The following is a 17397-nucleotide window of genomic DNA, read 5'->3' as shown; positions in this document are numbered from 1 at the left end:
TTACAACCAAAAACGTAAATTTATTTTATTGGGATTTTATGTGATAGACCAGCCCAACATGGCACATAAATTGTGAAGTAGAAGGAAAAAGATAAATGGTTTTCCAAATGTTATACAAATAAATATCTGAAAAGTGTGGCATGCATTTGTATTTAGCTCCGTTTACTCGGATACACCTAACTAAAATCTAGTGGAACCAATTGCCTTCAGAAGTCACCTAATTAGTAAACAGAGTCCACCTGTGTGTAATTTAATCTCAGTATAAATACAGCTGTTTTGTGAAGCCCTCAGAGGTTTGTTAGAGAACCTTAGTGAACAAACATCACCATGAAGGCCAAGGAACACACGATACAGGTCAGGGATAAAGTTGTGGAGAAGTGAGGTAACAGAATAGCAAATAAAGAGAAAATAATGTAGCATATACAATTGCGACATATTGTAGTCTTATTGAAATTGAATGTTATTAAAAATGACCCTTCCTTTTCAATCTGTAGCCGTTGTAATTTTCTGAAAATGCAATGTGGCTACATAGAGTTGTTCTGTACTCAGAATGTGTACTGAACACCCCCCAGAAACATAATTTCCTGCATGTGTGATTGGCTCACCTATTTTCCCAGAAGTCTGCCCAAGATACCAGTCAGATTTCAGGCATCCCCTGGATCAAAAATGTATTTTTTGGTGAGCTACTCCCAATAGGAACATGCCTAAAGGGATGCAGGCCCAGCCAATTTCTTCATTACTGCTCTACAGCTGCAAAGCTGATTGATAATTATGAGACCACTCCCATTAGACCCACTCAGCACAGGGGTACAGAGGAACAAACAGTGATTTCTTCAGAATAAGAAAAGGTAGGAATCGGCAACAAAGGTTGTTATAATCCTTGCAATGTACAAAGATCACCCAGAGAGGAATGTTTTTTTCCCAACAAAATTGGAATTAAGCTTTAAAGCAGGTTTAGGTTATAAAAAAAATATTCCAAGCTTTGAACATCTCATGGATCACTGTTTAATCCATCATTCGAAAATGGAAAGAGTATGGCACATCTTCACTCCTACCAAGACATGGCCATCCACCTAAACTGACAGGCCGGGCAAAGAGCGCAATAACCAGGGAAACAGCCAAGAGGCCCATAGTAACTCTGTAGGGGCTGTGGAGATCCACAGCTCAGGTGGTAGAATCTGTCCACAGGACAACTATTAGTCGTGCACTCCACAAATCTGGCCTTTATGGAAGAGTGGCAAGAAGAAAGCCAATGTTGAAAGAAAGCCATAAGAAGTCCTGTTTTCAGTTTGCGAGAAGCCATGTGGAGGGCACAGCAAATGTGGAGGAAGGTGCTCTGGTTAGATCAGACCAAAATTGAACTTTTTAACCTAAAAGCAAAATGCTTTGTGTGGGGGAAAACTAACCCTGCACATCACCCTGAACACACAATCCCCACTGTGAAACGAGGTGGTGGCATCATCATGTTGTGGGGATGCTTCTCTTCAGTAGGGACAGGGAAGCTGGTCAGAGTTGATGGGAGGATGGATGGTGACAAATACAGGGCAATCTTGGAAGAAAATCTGTTAGAGTTTGTAAAAGACCTGAGGCTGGGGCTTGAAGCTGTAATTGCAGCGAAAGGTGGTTCTGCAAAGTATTGACTTGGGGAGGCCGAATACAAATGCACGCCACACTTTTCAGATATTTATTTGTAAAAAATGTTGAAAACCATTTATCATTTTCCTTCCACTCCACAATATTGTGCCACTTTGTGTTGGTCTATCACATAAAATCCCAGTAAAATACATTTACATTTTTTGTTGTACCATGATAAAAAATGGAAAATTTCAAGGGCTATAAATACTTTTTTAAGGCACTATATCACCACACTTGTAGTCCATTTTTACTTCCTCTGGAAATATAATGGTAGGTCTATACTCTGTATGGACCTGGGGATCGAGAAAGAGCTTGCAGAAACCTGTGCATTGCTCATGTGATGCACTGATCGACTCAGACTCAATGCTTTGCAGGCTCCAGTGCAAACATTCTATAAATGAACATTTTTAAAAATAATATGGGTACATTTATTATTTTTTTTTGCAAAATGTGGATTATGTCTTTATGCATGTCCTTGCCAATCACACCTAGTTTCTCCTTTCTGTCAAGCTAATTTCAACATTTTTCCTGTATGTTCCATTTTATTCAGCAAACAAACATAGTTTCAGTGCAGGAGAGCTTTGTACAGGAAGTAAATTGCATAAAACAAACAAAGCATTTGCCACTAACTAAACACAGGTAGTCCCTGACTAACAGTGTGTCCACTAGTGGGTTCCCCAAAACAAACAGGCAGCCCTTGTATCATTTTAGTAATCAGGTGTCTTTTCACACAGCAGCTGGCTCATGTGGCAGAGAGTGGTAAAGAGAGCCACGAGTATCAGTCAACTCAACATATATTAGGGCCTGTGTAAATCTGAGACTAATAAGGCCTGGCTAGCAGATAAGGTGTGGACATAGGAATGAAGGCTTTATCCCACCTAAATCTTTACAAAGCCGAGAGAGAGAGAGAGAGAGACTTTCAGGCTTTTAACCATTTTCAAGGTGTGCCTTATGTAATCCTGCATATCCTGGCCTTTCATCATCTTGGCTTTGTTAGTTTTCTAATTGAATACAGTTTATTGCTGAAATTAGTTCTTTCATGCACCTTTTGTAATCCTTCTCACATTTTTTGGCAGTTTCACACGTACATACATGTATGATCTGATCATCTTCTTTGCTAAGAGAGATTGTGCTCGGAACTTTCTGATCTTTCTCTATCCACTCATCCGAAGGGTGTTCTGGTCTGACTCCATTTATATATTTCCCCATACCTTCTCTTAATAGCAGCATTTTCATCTTGCATTTCCAAGACTGGTAGTTCTGGTTTGTCAGATTTGCAAATGAAAGCTTTGTTGCAGCTGTGTTACTGGCCATTTTTCTAAACACATCTTCTTTCTGTTGCTGTATCTTGTACTTGCTGTAGCAGGTTATGACTGGGCTATGACTGGGTTCTCAGCTTTTCCCTGGGTGGATGTCTGGGCCTGGGCTCATAACCTGTTGGAAAATTCTGTTTATAGCCCTACAGAACAGACAGTGCATGGTCCACATGTGTTTACTTGCAGCTTAACTGCAGACAGGAAATTTTAGTCAGGGAAAAGCATATCACAGATGCAGCTACAAATGTATAAACACTACCATCTACTGGTTGAAGAATATGATTCTACAAAATACTGATGCTGAGTAGTTGTTGCACAAAATACAATTCTGTATTCCAACAATATTTGACCCTGTTAAAGAAAATTTCCATCAGAATAACACTTTATTTCTTTGCATCTATCAACAGATCCGAACCTTCGAGCAAAATCGAGCATTGGAATATGGACCTTTATCTCCTCTCAGAGACCCAGTTAGAGAATATATGCAACTGACAGGAGGTGGAACGCTGCACTACATTATGAGTTTTGTGTAAGTCGAAGGACTATAAAGTCATCGAAGGTCTCATCATTTTTTGTTTTACTTTTATTCTTTATAATGTCAGAAAGAAAAAACTACATTTATAATTTTTCTTGAATATCTAGAGATTCACCTAACATAACATACTGTGTGTATCACAGTTTCTGTGAAACAGTAAATATTCAAAAACTGACAATAGTTCCTGTAACAGGAGGTTGGAGAACTTTCCCAATGACAGCTCCCGTGATGGTGAAAATTTTGAAAGTTGGGATTTTTCCTCACTTTGGTAAGGTTTCCACTTCCTGTTATGTCTCCAGAACAGAAAATTAGGGAAAATGTGCGCAAGCCAACAGCAATAAAATGCTTCACTGCTCCAACCAAAACAAAGACTGGAATTCCTTTCTTATTTCTTGGCAGGTAAAATATAAATGTCGTTTTTGTAGTTAGGTAATCTAGTACTTTCCCACTTTGCAACAAAGGTAAACACCACTGACTACAATTCCAGGCAAAACCTGAAACTGACTTCTCAATGTCATGACTAGTTGTATTTTCTATAAATTCCTCCAGGGGGCAGCAAGCATTAAAGATTCGTTAAAATATTTCACATTTATATTATATAGCACATTTGACTTATTAGTCATTCCTAATTTAAAATGATTAGTAATAGATTTTTTGTACTTGGAAAATACGTATATTAACAGCATAAACTCTGGCATTTACCATCTTTACCTGAAAACATCAAGGATGACCCTGTAAGGAGTGAAACATTACTGAAATAATTGTCTGTTTATTTATTTTCTGTCTATTATAATCTATCATTAGTCTCGGAAATAGGTAAATTAGGCATAGTTTATCCATTTTATCAAAACTTAGAGTAATAATTATTGAATACAAAAGTAAATGTCATACTAGCCCAATTCGAATGCACCTTTCATGAGAATAAAAACAATTAGAAAACACGTTTTACTGTATCTCAACCACTTCTGGCATGGAAGATTTTCCCCCTTAATGACCAGGCCATTTTTTGCGATTCGGCACTGCGTTACTTTAACGGACAATTGTGCTGTCTTGCGATGCTGTCCTTTTTTTCCCCACAAATAGAGCTTTCTTTTGGTGGTATTTGATCACCTGTGCAATTTTTATTTTTTGCGCTATAAACATAAAAATTTCCGAAAATTCTGAAAAAAAAAACAATATTTTTCACTTTTTGCTATATAACATTCCCAAAAAAGAGATCGAATTATTTCCCCAATTTGTATTCTGCTACATATTTTTGGTAAAAAAAAAATCCCAATAAGTGTATTTTGATTGGTTTGCCCAAAAGTTATCGCGTCTACAAACCTGAAGAGACAGGGCCTCAGAAAGGCATTGCGTCCCACCCCCTCCCCAGCTTGTGTGCCCTGTCTTTTTGTAGCCCATAGTGGTGCATGAGAGCCTGTGACAGCTCAGTTCTCCTGCTCTCTCATGCGGCGGGACTGGGCTTTTGCGAGCGGCTGTCTCTACATTGGGCTGCTTTACCTTCGGTCACTCGGCGGTGGGAGCCTTGGAGTTTCCTAATTCCGTTAGCCTCAGTTGTCATCTTCAATGGGTCTGGAAATTCTAAGTGGCCCTCCAGCCCACCCTGTGTACCATCTTGGATTACCACACAGGATACCACAGCACCCCTACATGCAGTCTGCAAGTTTTTAAGATGTAAGTGGATATTGGAATAAAGTATTGTTGTTTTTACTCTCACTGACCTCTTTTTATCTCTGTTCTCGAGGAAATCCAATACCTCAACAAGGAGCTGCCATCTTGTCTGTATTCTGTCCAGTCACCAGCTGTTTCTTTTTCCTTTGGCCATGTTATCCGGTGGTTCTCACCCATTTATGGACTACATGGACTCTAAACACCATTATATTATTTCATTATTATTTTTCTCTGTTCTTATCAGTCTGCATATTTTTACTTTTATTCTTATTTCTCTATATCACACATAGATCTCATCTAATGTCAGTGAGTGCTGACTCACTCACTTTCAATTCAATTGGTGAATTGTTTGCATTCTACAACCACAGGCAATGTGTACCCAGTTGCAGCCCAGTGGTGTGGCCTTTACAGGGATAGCACAGGCACTCAGGATGCAACATATTACCTCCTCACCAACTGTTAAATGCCTTTGAAAGGCGATCCACCAAGAACTGCTTTTCAGAGGGTTGGCAAGCACTGACCCACATGTAAACTTAGCTTAAGAATGGGTATAGTAGCAGGGCAAGTCAGGCGCCAAGAATATTGGCCTTCCCTCCCTCTCCTTGCTCTACTAGCAGTTCAGTTCTAGGTATTGTATTGATGTATAGCAGGAAAAACTTTTAGAGAATGCTCTAGGTAATGGGTAGGCCGCAGTCCTAGAGAGAACTGGAAAGGCAGTGGGCAGGAGACAGAGTCATTTCTTTTTATTTTATCAAATCAGAAATATCACCCCAGGGAGTACAAAAGGTGATCCAGTAGCAGATGATGAAATCTAAAAAAGAGGTACCGTATGGCTAATTTAATTACAGAAACTCACTATATGAATGCTCCAATCCTCATACAAAGATTTTTCAATGGAGACAATTCTTTTAATATAGGACCGAATCCTTCTTCCACCTTACCCAGCAGCTGCACAGAGACACAATCAGTCCCATATTTATGCCACCAGAAAAAATTCTACAGAAATCCAATTATATCGGCAGTGCCACCACCAGAACCACATCTGCAGCACATCTGTAGAGTTATGATTAGCTCAACAGTGACACTGCCAGAAACAAAGTCCACAGGAATACTATCAATTTTGAAGTGACACCACTAGAAACACATCCTCGGAGATGCAATCAATACACATTCTTTAGGATGATTAGTCATTTAACTGAATTCATTAGATTTCTGTACAATGGCCCAGGCAGTGAAATTATCAAGTAGCTGTTTTTTTTTCTGTGAAATGCCCTGTGCTCACCAAGGCACACCCAGCCCCATACCCCTTCAGCACTGTGCAACGATGTACCGTAACTGAACGCCGGCGATGGGAGCGGAAGTGACTGGGGAAGATAGGGGTAGCTGCAGCTGAAAGATAGGGGGGGACACTGGAAGACCTAGTCATGCTCCTGGGACACTGTGAGAACACCCTAAAAAAATGAGTTTTTTGGGTGAAATGACAGGACTGGTAAAATTAGTCTGAATCATTGGTGTCAGTGGGAGAACAATAAGCATCAATTCTTTATAAAACACTGGTCTGACCACATCTGGAGTATTCTGTCTAGTTCTGGTAGCCAATCCTCAGGAAGCATGTGCTGGAACTGGAAAGAGTCCAAAGAAGGGCAACTAAGCTAATTAGGGGATAGGAGGACCTAAATTATGAGGAGCATTCACAAGCGGTCGATTTATTCTCCCTAGAGAAGAGACGCCTGAGAGGGGACATGATAGCGATTTACAAATACCTCAACGGTGATCTTAGCATAGAAAAAAAGCTATTCAGTTGCAAGGAGTGCAAGAGGACACAAGGCTATTCATTGCGATTAGAGGAGAAGTGATTTAACCTCAGGCTACGCAAAGGGTTTTTTGCAATAAGGGCAATAAGATTGTGGAACTCTCTTCCACAAATGGTAGTAACTGCGGGGAGTATGGCTACTTTTAAAAGACTCTTGGACACACATCTCCAAGATCAAAACATTCAGGGGTATGGGAAATGAATACATCCACACACACCTACACAGATTGAACTGGATCGACTATTGTCTTTATTCAACCTCAACTACTATGTAACTATGTATATGTAATAGGTTTAACCAAAAAAAGTGCATGTACATTGACTGAAATAGCTTTATTATTCCTTTTTGTTAGTGATTCACGCCCATACCATGGAAATGTGGATCTGCACAGCATCAAACTGAGATTACGATCATACTACCAGGTAACTCCTTACCAGCACCCTGTTATAGCATAGTCCAATACTGCAGCCAATGACCAGGCTATGATTACAGAAGTCTTATAGGTAATTTTTTAGGATTTACTAAAATTATGTCAGCTCACGTTTCTCCAAACTTGTTTTGCAATTTTGTAATTATGAATATTGTTGATTGTGATATCTGTGATTGGATCAAATACAGACATATCTGTTTAAAAACTAAAGGATAATTACATTAAAGGAAAAACATTTATGACAGAGCTGTGAAGAAACAGTTTAGTAACATCAGTCATTTTTACTTCCAATTTTAACTGAAGTTTAACTGAATTTTTAACATAAGTACAGTAAGTAGCATGTATCCATAGTAACAAAGTACCATAGACAATAGCAGAAAATTGGGTGGCATCAGTCATTTTTAAAGTACACAGTAAAGATTAGACCTTTGTATACCTGTGGATCTTGGAATTGATGCCCAGACAGCATACCCATTATGTTTGTGATGATATAGATCAAGGAGCCTGTTACAGTACACATATAGTTGTCTAGTAGCTTCTGTTGGGGCCTATTTAAAAAAAACAAATGCAGTCTCCATATGTATGGACCGCTAAGTTGCAATATGTTTTAGTACTAATGTTTTTATATGCTTTAACTTCAGCTGACATGAATTAGACTATATTGTCAAAAGTATTGGGACACCTGCCTTTACACACATGAAACGAATGGCATCCCAGTCTTAGTCCGTAGGGTTCAATATTGAGTTGGTCCACCCTTTGCAGCTATAACAGCTTTAACTCATCTGGGAAGGCTGTCCACAAGGTTTAAGAGTGTCTATGGGAATGTTTGACCATTCTTCCCGAAGCGCATTTGTGAGCTCAGGCACTGATGTTAGACGAGAAGGCATGGCTCACAGTCTGTGCTCTAATTCATCCCCAAGGTGTTCTATTGGGTTGAGGTCAGGAATGTGCAGGCCAGTCCAGTTCCTCCACCCCAAACTCGCTCATCCATTTCTTGCTTTGTGCACTGGTGCGCAGTCATGTTGGAACAGGAAGGGCCATCCCCAAACTGTTCCCAAAAAAGTTGGGAGCATGAAATTGCCCAAAATGTGTTGGTATGCTGATACCTTAAGAATTCCATTCACTGGAACTAAGGGGCCAAAACCAATCCCTGAAAAACAACCCCACACCATAATCCCTCCTCCACCAAATGATTTGGATCAGTGCAGAAATCAAGGTCCATAAAGACATGGATGAGCGAGTTTGGGGTGGAGGAACTTGACTGGCCTGTATAGAGTCCCGACTTCAACCTGATAGAACACCTTTGGGATAAATTAGAGTGCAGACTGTGAGCCAGTCCTTCTCTTCCAACACCAGTGCCTGACCTCACAAATGTGTTTCTGGAAGAATGGCCAAACATTCCCATAGACACACTCCTAAACCTTGTGGACAGCCTTTCCAGAAGAGTTGAAGCTATTATAGCTGCAAAGGGTGGGCCAACTCAATATTAAACCCTATGGACTAGGACTGGGATGCCACCAATGTTCACGTGTGTGTAAAGGCAGGAGTCCCAATACTTTTGACAATATAGCATAGATGCATTTATTAGGCAATATATAGATTGCTTCATTCTTGTACTCAACCTTTGTCGTGGTGTTATATTCTTATTTGTACATGTGTGAATGAACCACACAAATAAATAAATTACATTATGTTTCAGGATTTGCTCCATCAGATGATATTGATGCCACTGCCAGATACACACCTTATAGTCCAGGATCCAGTGTCAGGTGAGACAACCTTTTAATATATCTATCCTGCGTGCCTGATGTGCCCTCAAACAGTGGCTTAGGTTACAACTATCCTGCTAAAACGGATGATGAATATGTCTAAATGCCACTAGTGTACCTGATCCCCTAATTGCAACACTTATATACCTGGTTATGCGGACTGACCAAGACTCCCTTCTCTTCCCAACTCATTCCCCCTTGATCCCACTTCTTCCCTTTTTCTTCTTCTCCTTCTCTCTTCCCTTCACTCTCCCTATCCCTGCTTGTTTTAAGTTTACATGTGTGCAACCCATGCACCCCGATTTGTTACAAATTTTAGGGATGTTCTACTTCCTTCATTTAATGTAATTTTGTTACAAACGTGTCTTAGCCTTGTTATCTGTTGTAAACCTTTATGAAGGACTACGCCCCTACTGTTGTTCTACTTTTACATTTCTCTAAAACAATAAAAGTATATTTACCTCTAAATGCCACTAGTGTATGCTACTGTGGAACAAGAGTGGCATTTCCAGACAAAACTTAGAGTTGTACAATGCACAATAATATTTGAACTGTATTTTTACCAGCTGTAACCCCTTATTATCATACACAAAAGCTATGGGCAGAGGGCTTTAAATACAAAATAAGTAAAAGTCTACACAGTATCACAGAAAAAAAAACATATTTTATATACAGTATATATGTAAAGAAATTATTTTTTGGATAGAGTAGGAAATGTTTAAATCTCCTATCAAATAATTTTTATGTCCTCTGTGTCCTATTTGGGAGATGTCCCAACACTTTCTTTCCCAGTGGGGCCACTGGAAGTGAGTGGAAATCTCCTCAAAGTGAGGGTAATTCCCTTTCTTATACAACTGTCATTGGAATAGGTTTCTTCACTCATCCTTTTCTGTTGTTCTACTGACAACCTTAAAAGTTGGAATTTCCCCTCACTGTTTAGTTAAGAATGTTGGTGGGAAAAAAAAGAAAACAATCAACTCCCAGCTGTTCTCTAATCTCTAGTACTTTTTCTTACATAATTTTCTAACTAAATATTACAGGAAATGTTTTCTGGCCCTGTCTCTTGGAAAAAAATATGGTACATTGCAGTTGTTTCTGGAACTTTTTCTGGAATTAAGTAGGTGTTACTCTTAGTAGACATAACCCTGTCCCCTTCACAATTCGGTCCTCTCATTTCAGCCCACTCTTTCCTCTGAATTTGACATGCTTGAATGGGGACACAGCCCTCAAAAAAAGCAATAAAGCTTCCGCAATCTATCCAAAAACAAAAACAAAAAAGTTTTTAACTTACACTTTATTGTCAAAGTGAAAAAAGTTAACTTTGCAAATATGTTTTTACTTTGACATTTAAAAGTATAGTATATTTCTATCAATCAGCGTAAAAAAGAAAAGGCAAACTAAATTAAATGAATTGTGATTCACTAGTGTTCAATAACAATGAAACATGGAAACTACCATTGGGGTGAAGAGCTTTTGTAGGCAATGTAGTTCATTTAGTGGAGCATGTTCACTTTGCAAAGTCCATTTTCACATAGTTTTGCTTACGCAGAGATTATCTTAATAAGTTATAATGCTTTGAGTATTGGCAGGCCATGGTACACACTATCAATACGGATACAGCTTGCTTTTGACCCGTTAATTTGTGCAGTGGGAAATCTGGATGAGGATTTATATACTCCTGTGATAAGGATCATTGTCTCTAAGCTACTCTTTATTGCCTGCAAGCTAATAACTTGGAAATGGATATATGCTTACCCCACTACTTTGGAGTAGTGGTGTATTCAGGTTAATACTTCTCTTCTTAAGGAGCATTTTATCTTCCAATGTAGGGTTCTCCAAATAGGTTTATCAAACTTTGCACAGTTTGCAAACATTTAAAAAGATCCATATAATCGGAGAAGGAACTCCGGAGTTCCTTCTCTGGTTATATGGATCTTTTTATATGTCTCATGTAATAAACTTTGGATTGTTTTGAGAACCTTTTCCCTTTTTTTCTCTTTTTGTATTTTCTCTATACTCATTTGAACCTTCATTCTTTTGTTTATCGATTGCCCTTAAAAGTCCCGTTCTAGAGGTGTTTTTTTTTTTTTGTTGTATTTAGCGACTTTGGGATGTGGGCACTCTAACCTCTAACTGGCCCTGGTTTAAGGCAATTATTTTATTATAACTTTACACACTAGCAATAGAGGTTTTGGATGTACTTTCTGTGTAAAGTACATTTTGTTTGTTTTAAAATGAAAAATCGTAATAAAAGATATTTAAAAGAAAGAAAATGACTTACTTTAGTGAATGGGGTGAAGCTGTGCAGACTTCCATTATCGAATCATTGGTGATCAATAATCTTGTTTTTTTAAACTTCCCTTGCACATGATTGGGTATTTTTTTCAAAGTGAATTGTCACATAGCATTGCCATAAGTTAGGTGTAAATTAACTTTGCAAAGTGAACATGCTCAATGAATTTAGTACATCAACTCGAATGTGTGTATACATTTCATTGGGCATTATTAAAACATGGGCATCCTGCTAACAAAAGTGCCACATTTATACTGCATGTACTGTACATCAAAGTGCACAGTGTTTAACCAGATTGGTTTCTGCTGTCTTTTAATCCTTGTCATATCTCTGGTGTCTGTGTTAAAGAGTAGGTTTTGATTAACATAAAAAGTTGCAGCGCTACATAAACAAACAACAATATAACTGTGAAGAATATAGGAAGATTGATAAATAATCTTAAATCACAATAAAGTGTCCGTATTTGAATCCAGGTGGGAAAGCAAAAAGGAAATACAAAATTGCCCAGTGCGCGATTTGATCTTAGGTGTCACCCGTGATGTCTTGCCTTCACCGAATGGTTTAAATGGAAACTCACCAGAACTAATTGTTGTCTATAGGACAGCAATCGCTTGTTGGGATATGAATGTGTTTCCTCTATGAAAATCTCTGCTTGAACTGACCAATCCGGTGGTACTCACACATAAAGATGGAACTCTTAAGGAATTTCCAATCAGTCAAGCAGGATAAATCATTAGACATGAGAAGAAAATAAATTCTCATACTGTAGTATTTATTTTAGCCAAAAACATATTAAAACAAATAAAAACTTAAACAAACATAAGCTAAACGCCAGTAAATGTGCAGAAAAACTGGCAGTTTGGTACAATAGGATAGTCCATAAAGTGCATAGAGAATACAATACAATTACTGCGGGTGCCGCCAAACTAAACCTAGAATGGCGGTTGGACCTCAGGCATATATCCCAGGTCCACTGCCATTTCGCGCCACGAGCATCATCAGGAGCTCAAAGGATACAGCCTGTTGTGTCCAATTTATATGCAACCCTCACCTTTTGCTAGATTTCATTGATTGGGGACATCGTAAGCGGCGGAACGTTACTTCCGGTTTTGCCGCCATATTGATGACGTAATTTCCAGTGCTAGCCATAGACAGTTTGAATCTCGGGCAGTTCAGCAGGAACCAGATAAGATTGGAACCGTGTGTGGGCAGGCTGAATATACCAAATTGATCAATCGATGCTGTAGCCGCTAGCAATAATCACTGTCTTCTCCCAGCGGGGGCTCGTGGGGGAAGCCGACAATTGCTAGGCAGGAGGGATTCCCCTGTTGGCACTGTCTGTGTTGATAGGAGAATCATGTGAATTTCTTTCCTGCAACCCGTGGTTGCAGGAAAGAAGTTCACACCATCTATGGCCTGCCTTAGATTCCAAAAACATTGGCACACTTGCAATGGGCATCCCAATGCCTTGTCATGGTTATATTTGGTGACACTGCTAAAAGTTTGATAATAAAATAATGTCTATTCTTGAATCAACTAACACACTCATTTTTAGAATTTTAAAAACCCTAGTTGCTAACCATTTACATTTGAAAGACATTTTTGCTGTTTTTTGTGATATAATATGTAATATGCTACACTGCCCAGTACTATTTGCACTAGCAATCCTTTACACTCTTTTTTTCTAGATGTTTCCCTACAAGAAATGGAAAAGCTGATTTCACTTTTATTAGGAGCTGCTGTTCAGGTAATTTAAAGCACCAATAATTTTTGTTTAACTCCTTTTTATACAAGCAGATGATGTCTGGACTAAGCTTAGGTCATTACCACAGTGGGCACTTCACCCCTGTATGTTGCAGTAATATGCACTTTACGGCAGCACACTGCAATGCAAAATACAACACAATAGGGTAACATCCATTGCTTGTCTGGGAACTGAGGTAGCTTTCTCCTCCATACAGTACTAAAGTTGTGTTTCTGTAACAAGCATAGTGATATGTATCTTGTAAATTGTAATACAACACTATAAAAACACCAAAAACAGGGTTAAACAAGAACAATATGTATTTAAAAATATATAACCAATATACACTGTAACAAAATTCAAAAGAAATAAAGTTTTACCTGCACCACGGATATGTATATAATTACACCCCAGAAGCTGCTCAATATGTGCTCCCAGGTCCCCTGGCTTTCTTTCAACAATGGCTTTCTTCTTGCCACTCTTCCATAAAGGCCAGATTTGTGGAGTGCACGACTAATAGTTGTCCTGTGGACAGATTCTCCGACCTTAGCTTTAGATCTCTGCATTGGACTCTTGGCTGCTTCTCTGATTAATGCTCTCCTTGCCCGGCCTGTCAGCTTAGGTGGACAGCCATGTCTTGGAAGGTTTGCAGTTGTGCCATACTCTTTCCATTTTCAAATGATGGATTAAACAGTATCAAAGCTTGGGATATTTTTTAACCTAACCTAACCCTGCTTTACACTTCTCCACTACTTTATCCCTGACCTGTCTGGGGTGTTCCTTGGCCTTTATGATGCTGTTTGTTCACTAAGGTTCTCTTACAAACCTCTGAGGGCTTCACAGAACAGCTGTATTTATACTGAGACTAAATTACACACAGGTAGACTCTTTTTACTTATCAGGTGACTGAAGGCAATCGGTTCCACTAGATTTTAGTTAGGGGTATCAAAGTAAAGGGGGCTAAAAACAAATGCATGCCACACTTTTCAGATATTTATTTGTAAATCATTTTGAAAACCTATTTATCATTTTCCTTGCACTTCACAATAAAGTGCCACTTTGTGTTGGTCTATTGCATAAAATCCCAATAAAATACATTTACATTTTTGGTTGTAACATGACAAAATATGGAAAATTTCAAGGGTTATGAACACTTTTTCAAGGCACAGTAAATTATTAATAATATTAAAAGCTGTTATATAAAATGAATGGTCATAAAAATAAAAAAGGGAATTGCATCACTTAAGCAATATATACTGTACAGTAAGAATTATAGTTGACGCACCATGAGTATAGGTGGGATTTCCAGGGCCAGGCACATGATATACAGAAAAAAATTTACCCAGGTGCAAAGCAAACCTAGTGTCAAAACAGAGGCTCCATAGAGATATTCAGCGGCTTATAACAAATACAAATATTTTATTGGCAAATCGAATACAATACAAAACCTTCACCAGACCATAGATAAAAATATTTGTGACAACGTTGTCATTTTTTTCTGTATATATAAAAAGAAAAAGAATAACATAAATATACAATAATAAATAAATCAATTGAAATTAGAAAAAAAAAACATTCCTTTCTACATTAATTCTTAGGTCCCATCAATTAAGCTGGATGCTCTTGATGTCATTTGTGTTTATTGCATCATACCTTCACATGAACAAACAAAATGCCATCTGAAATTTTAGTGATTGTAAACCTACAAAAATGTAACTGTCCTGCTGTTTGTTTCCGTAAACACATTTGTTTTGTAGCATCAAAAGGTGAAAAAAGTTTTCTTAAAGTACAAAACAAGCTTTCACTTTTAGCTTTACCATTCTGATACATTAAATAAAAAATGCCCATATGTGATATGATTTTAGACAAAAAAGGGTAGATATATGGTGATTCACAAAAAAATGTAAAGTTTTGCTGGGAAAAAATTACAGAAAAAGGCATACTTTTTGATATAAAACATAGAAAATACAAATAAATGTGTTTAAATTGGCAAAATCCCCCCCAAAAAAATGTAAAAGTGCACTGAGACTCTGGTTCTGGCTTGACAGCCTGTCTGCGTAGGCCAGACAGGTATAGACACGCATTCCCCGTGTGTCAGGCAAAAAGCTGCTCTCGAAGCACATAACAGCCAGGACTGATTTGAAAATGCAAGAGCTGTCTGTGTCTTTATGCAATGACAAAACATTTGTCTGTATCAGGGGTATAAGGAGAAATAAGCTCTGGGACTAAAAAAATAAAATAAAAATAAAGTAGAACTAAAGGGAATTTTTTTTTCATTTTGGATAGGGTAAGGGATGGTTATAACCCAGGTCAGATTTTTGCCATCTCTGTCCCATTAGGGAGATTTCCCTTTACTTTCTGTCCCACAGCCAAAACAGGAAGTGAGGGAAAATCCCTCTAGTGAGGAAATCCCGGGTGTCACCAGGGTCACCAGAACTTGTGTCCCCATTGGAGGATTTCCCTTTCATTACTGCTCTGAAGACACCCCAAAATTTGGGATTTTCTTTTACTTTCACTTCCAGTGATAATGGAAAACAGGAAAAATGGAGAGGGTGAATCTCCCCAATGGAGGCACAAACAGTACTAAAAACCTGACAAGAGGTCCATTTCTACTCTATCCAAAAATATAAAAAGAAAGTTTAGCCTTTAGTTATACGTTAAAATATAACTTTGAAATATCATGTATTTTAGAGTTCATGTACATCTTTGCAGTGTGTTAACACGTATTATGTCACACATTAAAGTGCATTGCATTGGGGCAGCTCATTGAAATGAAGGAGCTTCCAACATACCCTAACGTGCAAAAAATCGGATGTGATCCTTTTTGTAACAACACTCTGTAATGAAGGTGCGTTGGGGTGCCATTCAAAATGAACAGTAATGCAACATAGGAACGTATTGTGTGTTACATGTGTTGTAGTAACAAGTGCATTACCACAACACGTTAGTGTAAACAGGCCCTTAAAGTAGAACTATAGGCATAACTCTTACCTGGTGCCTCCATGGCAGCATACGTGTGATAGTAGCCCTGCCTACTTCTGCCCACAGGACCAGTGCATAGCTATAAAAAGTTAATACCCACACAACAGCCCATTCCCTTTTGTGTCCTCACGGAACTCACAGCCAGTGTGAAGAGAAGAAACCCTTACCTGTCACCTTTGGTGGTTTTCCACACAGGTTAAGCCTCTCCTGTAGCAAGGTCCCTGACCTTGGGACGCAAAATGCTCTGATAAGGCAGGGAACCCCTTCTGTGGATTTTTAGGGCGAAAAACTGGGTGCTAAGTAGCCCCACATAAAGCAGTGCAGCCAGGGCTATGAAGAGCTGTCCATGTCTGGAGCTTGCCTCCCAGAAGTGAGTGTATCCATTGAGGGAGGTCTACTTCTTCATGTTAAGTCTTGCAGGGGCGGACTGATCATTCGGGCACTCGGGCATTGCCCGAGGGCCCGGCGTCAGAGGGGGGCCCCATGAGAGGCTCAGTCCGTCCGTCCCTGGACGGGAAGTGGCCACTGCATACCTCCTGTCACAAGGGACAGCTGGCGAGAGAGCTGCAGAGTGCAGAAAAGTTTTTGCAGAGCCTCGTGTGCAGCAGGTCAGTCAGTGTGTGTGTACTATCACACACAGCGCTGCCAAAGGGAGGGGGAGGGGGCACACGGGACATCTGCAGCCCGGTGTCCCACTCGCAGCTATCATCCTCCTGTAAGACACCTCTCTCCCCACTGGCAGCCCGCACATCTTACTGAGCATCCCCCGCCCCCTTCGGATGTAAACAGACAGAAGGAACCCGGGAGGAGGAAGATTTCACTGCCAGAGCCACGCTGAGGATCTGAGGTCTGTGTATAGTTATAGATACAGTGGAGGGGGGGTCACGGTAACCAGAAAGGGGGGAAGGGCAAGTAGCACACATGATGGAGTGATGGGGGGGGCTAGAGGATATGTATTGGGGGTGCTTTGGGAGGAGAGAGTACTTCTGCTAGTGGGGGGAGGGGTGTCATCTCTCCTTCCAAAGCACCCCCCAATACATATCCTCTTACCCCCCTCTCCCCCAAATCAAAAGATGCTGCATCCCTCTGTGCCCTCCTCCCTCAGTGTCCCTCTGTGCCAGCGTCCCTCTGTGCCCTCCTCCCTAAGTGTCCCTCTGTGCCCTCCTCCCTCAGCGTCCCTCTGTGCCAGCGTCCCTCTGTGCCCTCCT

General features: G+C 39.6%; 1 protein-coding gene across 1 annotated transcript in view; it reads left to right on the top strand.

Moving 5' to 3' along the window:
- LOC309564944 (uncharacterized protein) overlaps positions 1 to 17397 on the top strand; it is a 143380-nt gene that overhangs the window by 46990 nt on the left and 78993 nt on the right. Inside the window, exons 2-5 of the mRNA XM_082269655.1 lie at positions 3359 to 3480; positions 7324 to 7393; positions 9101 to 9170; positions 13152 to 13210. Coding sequence (XP_082125781.1) covers positions 3359 to 3480; positions 7324 to 7393; positions 9101 to 9170; positions 13152 to 13210 — 321 coding nt within the window. The remainder of the gene's footprint in view (positions 1 to 3358; positions 3481 to 7323; positions 7394 to 9100; positions 9171 to 13151; positions 13211 to 17397) is intronic.

This window comes from Pelophylax lessonae (genome assembly GCF_965119305.1).
Source record: "Pelophylax lessonae genome assembly, chromosome: 10".
Taxonomy (NCBI): Eukaryota; Metazoa; Chordata; class Amphibia; order Anura; family Ranidae; genus Pelophylax; species Pelophylax lessonae.
Note: the sequence above shows the minus strand (reverse complement) of the source record. Positions and strands in the feature narration are given on the sequence as shown.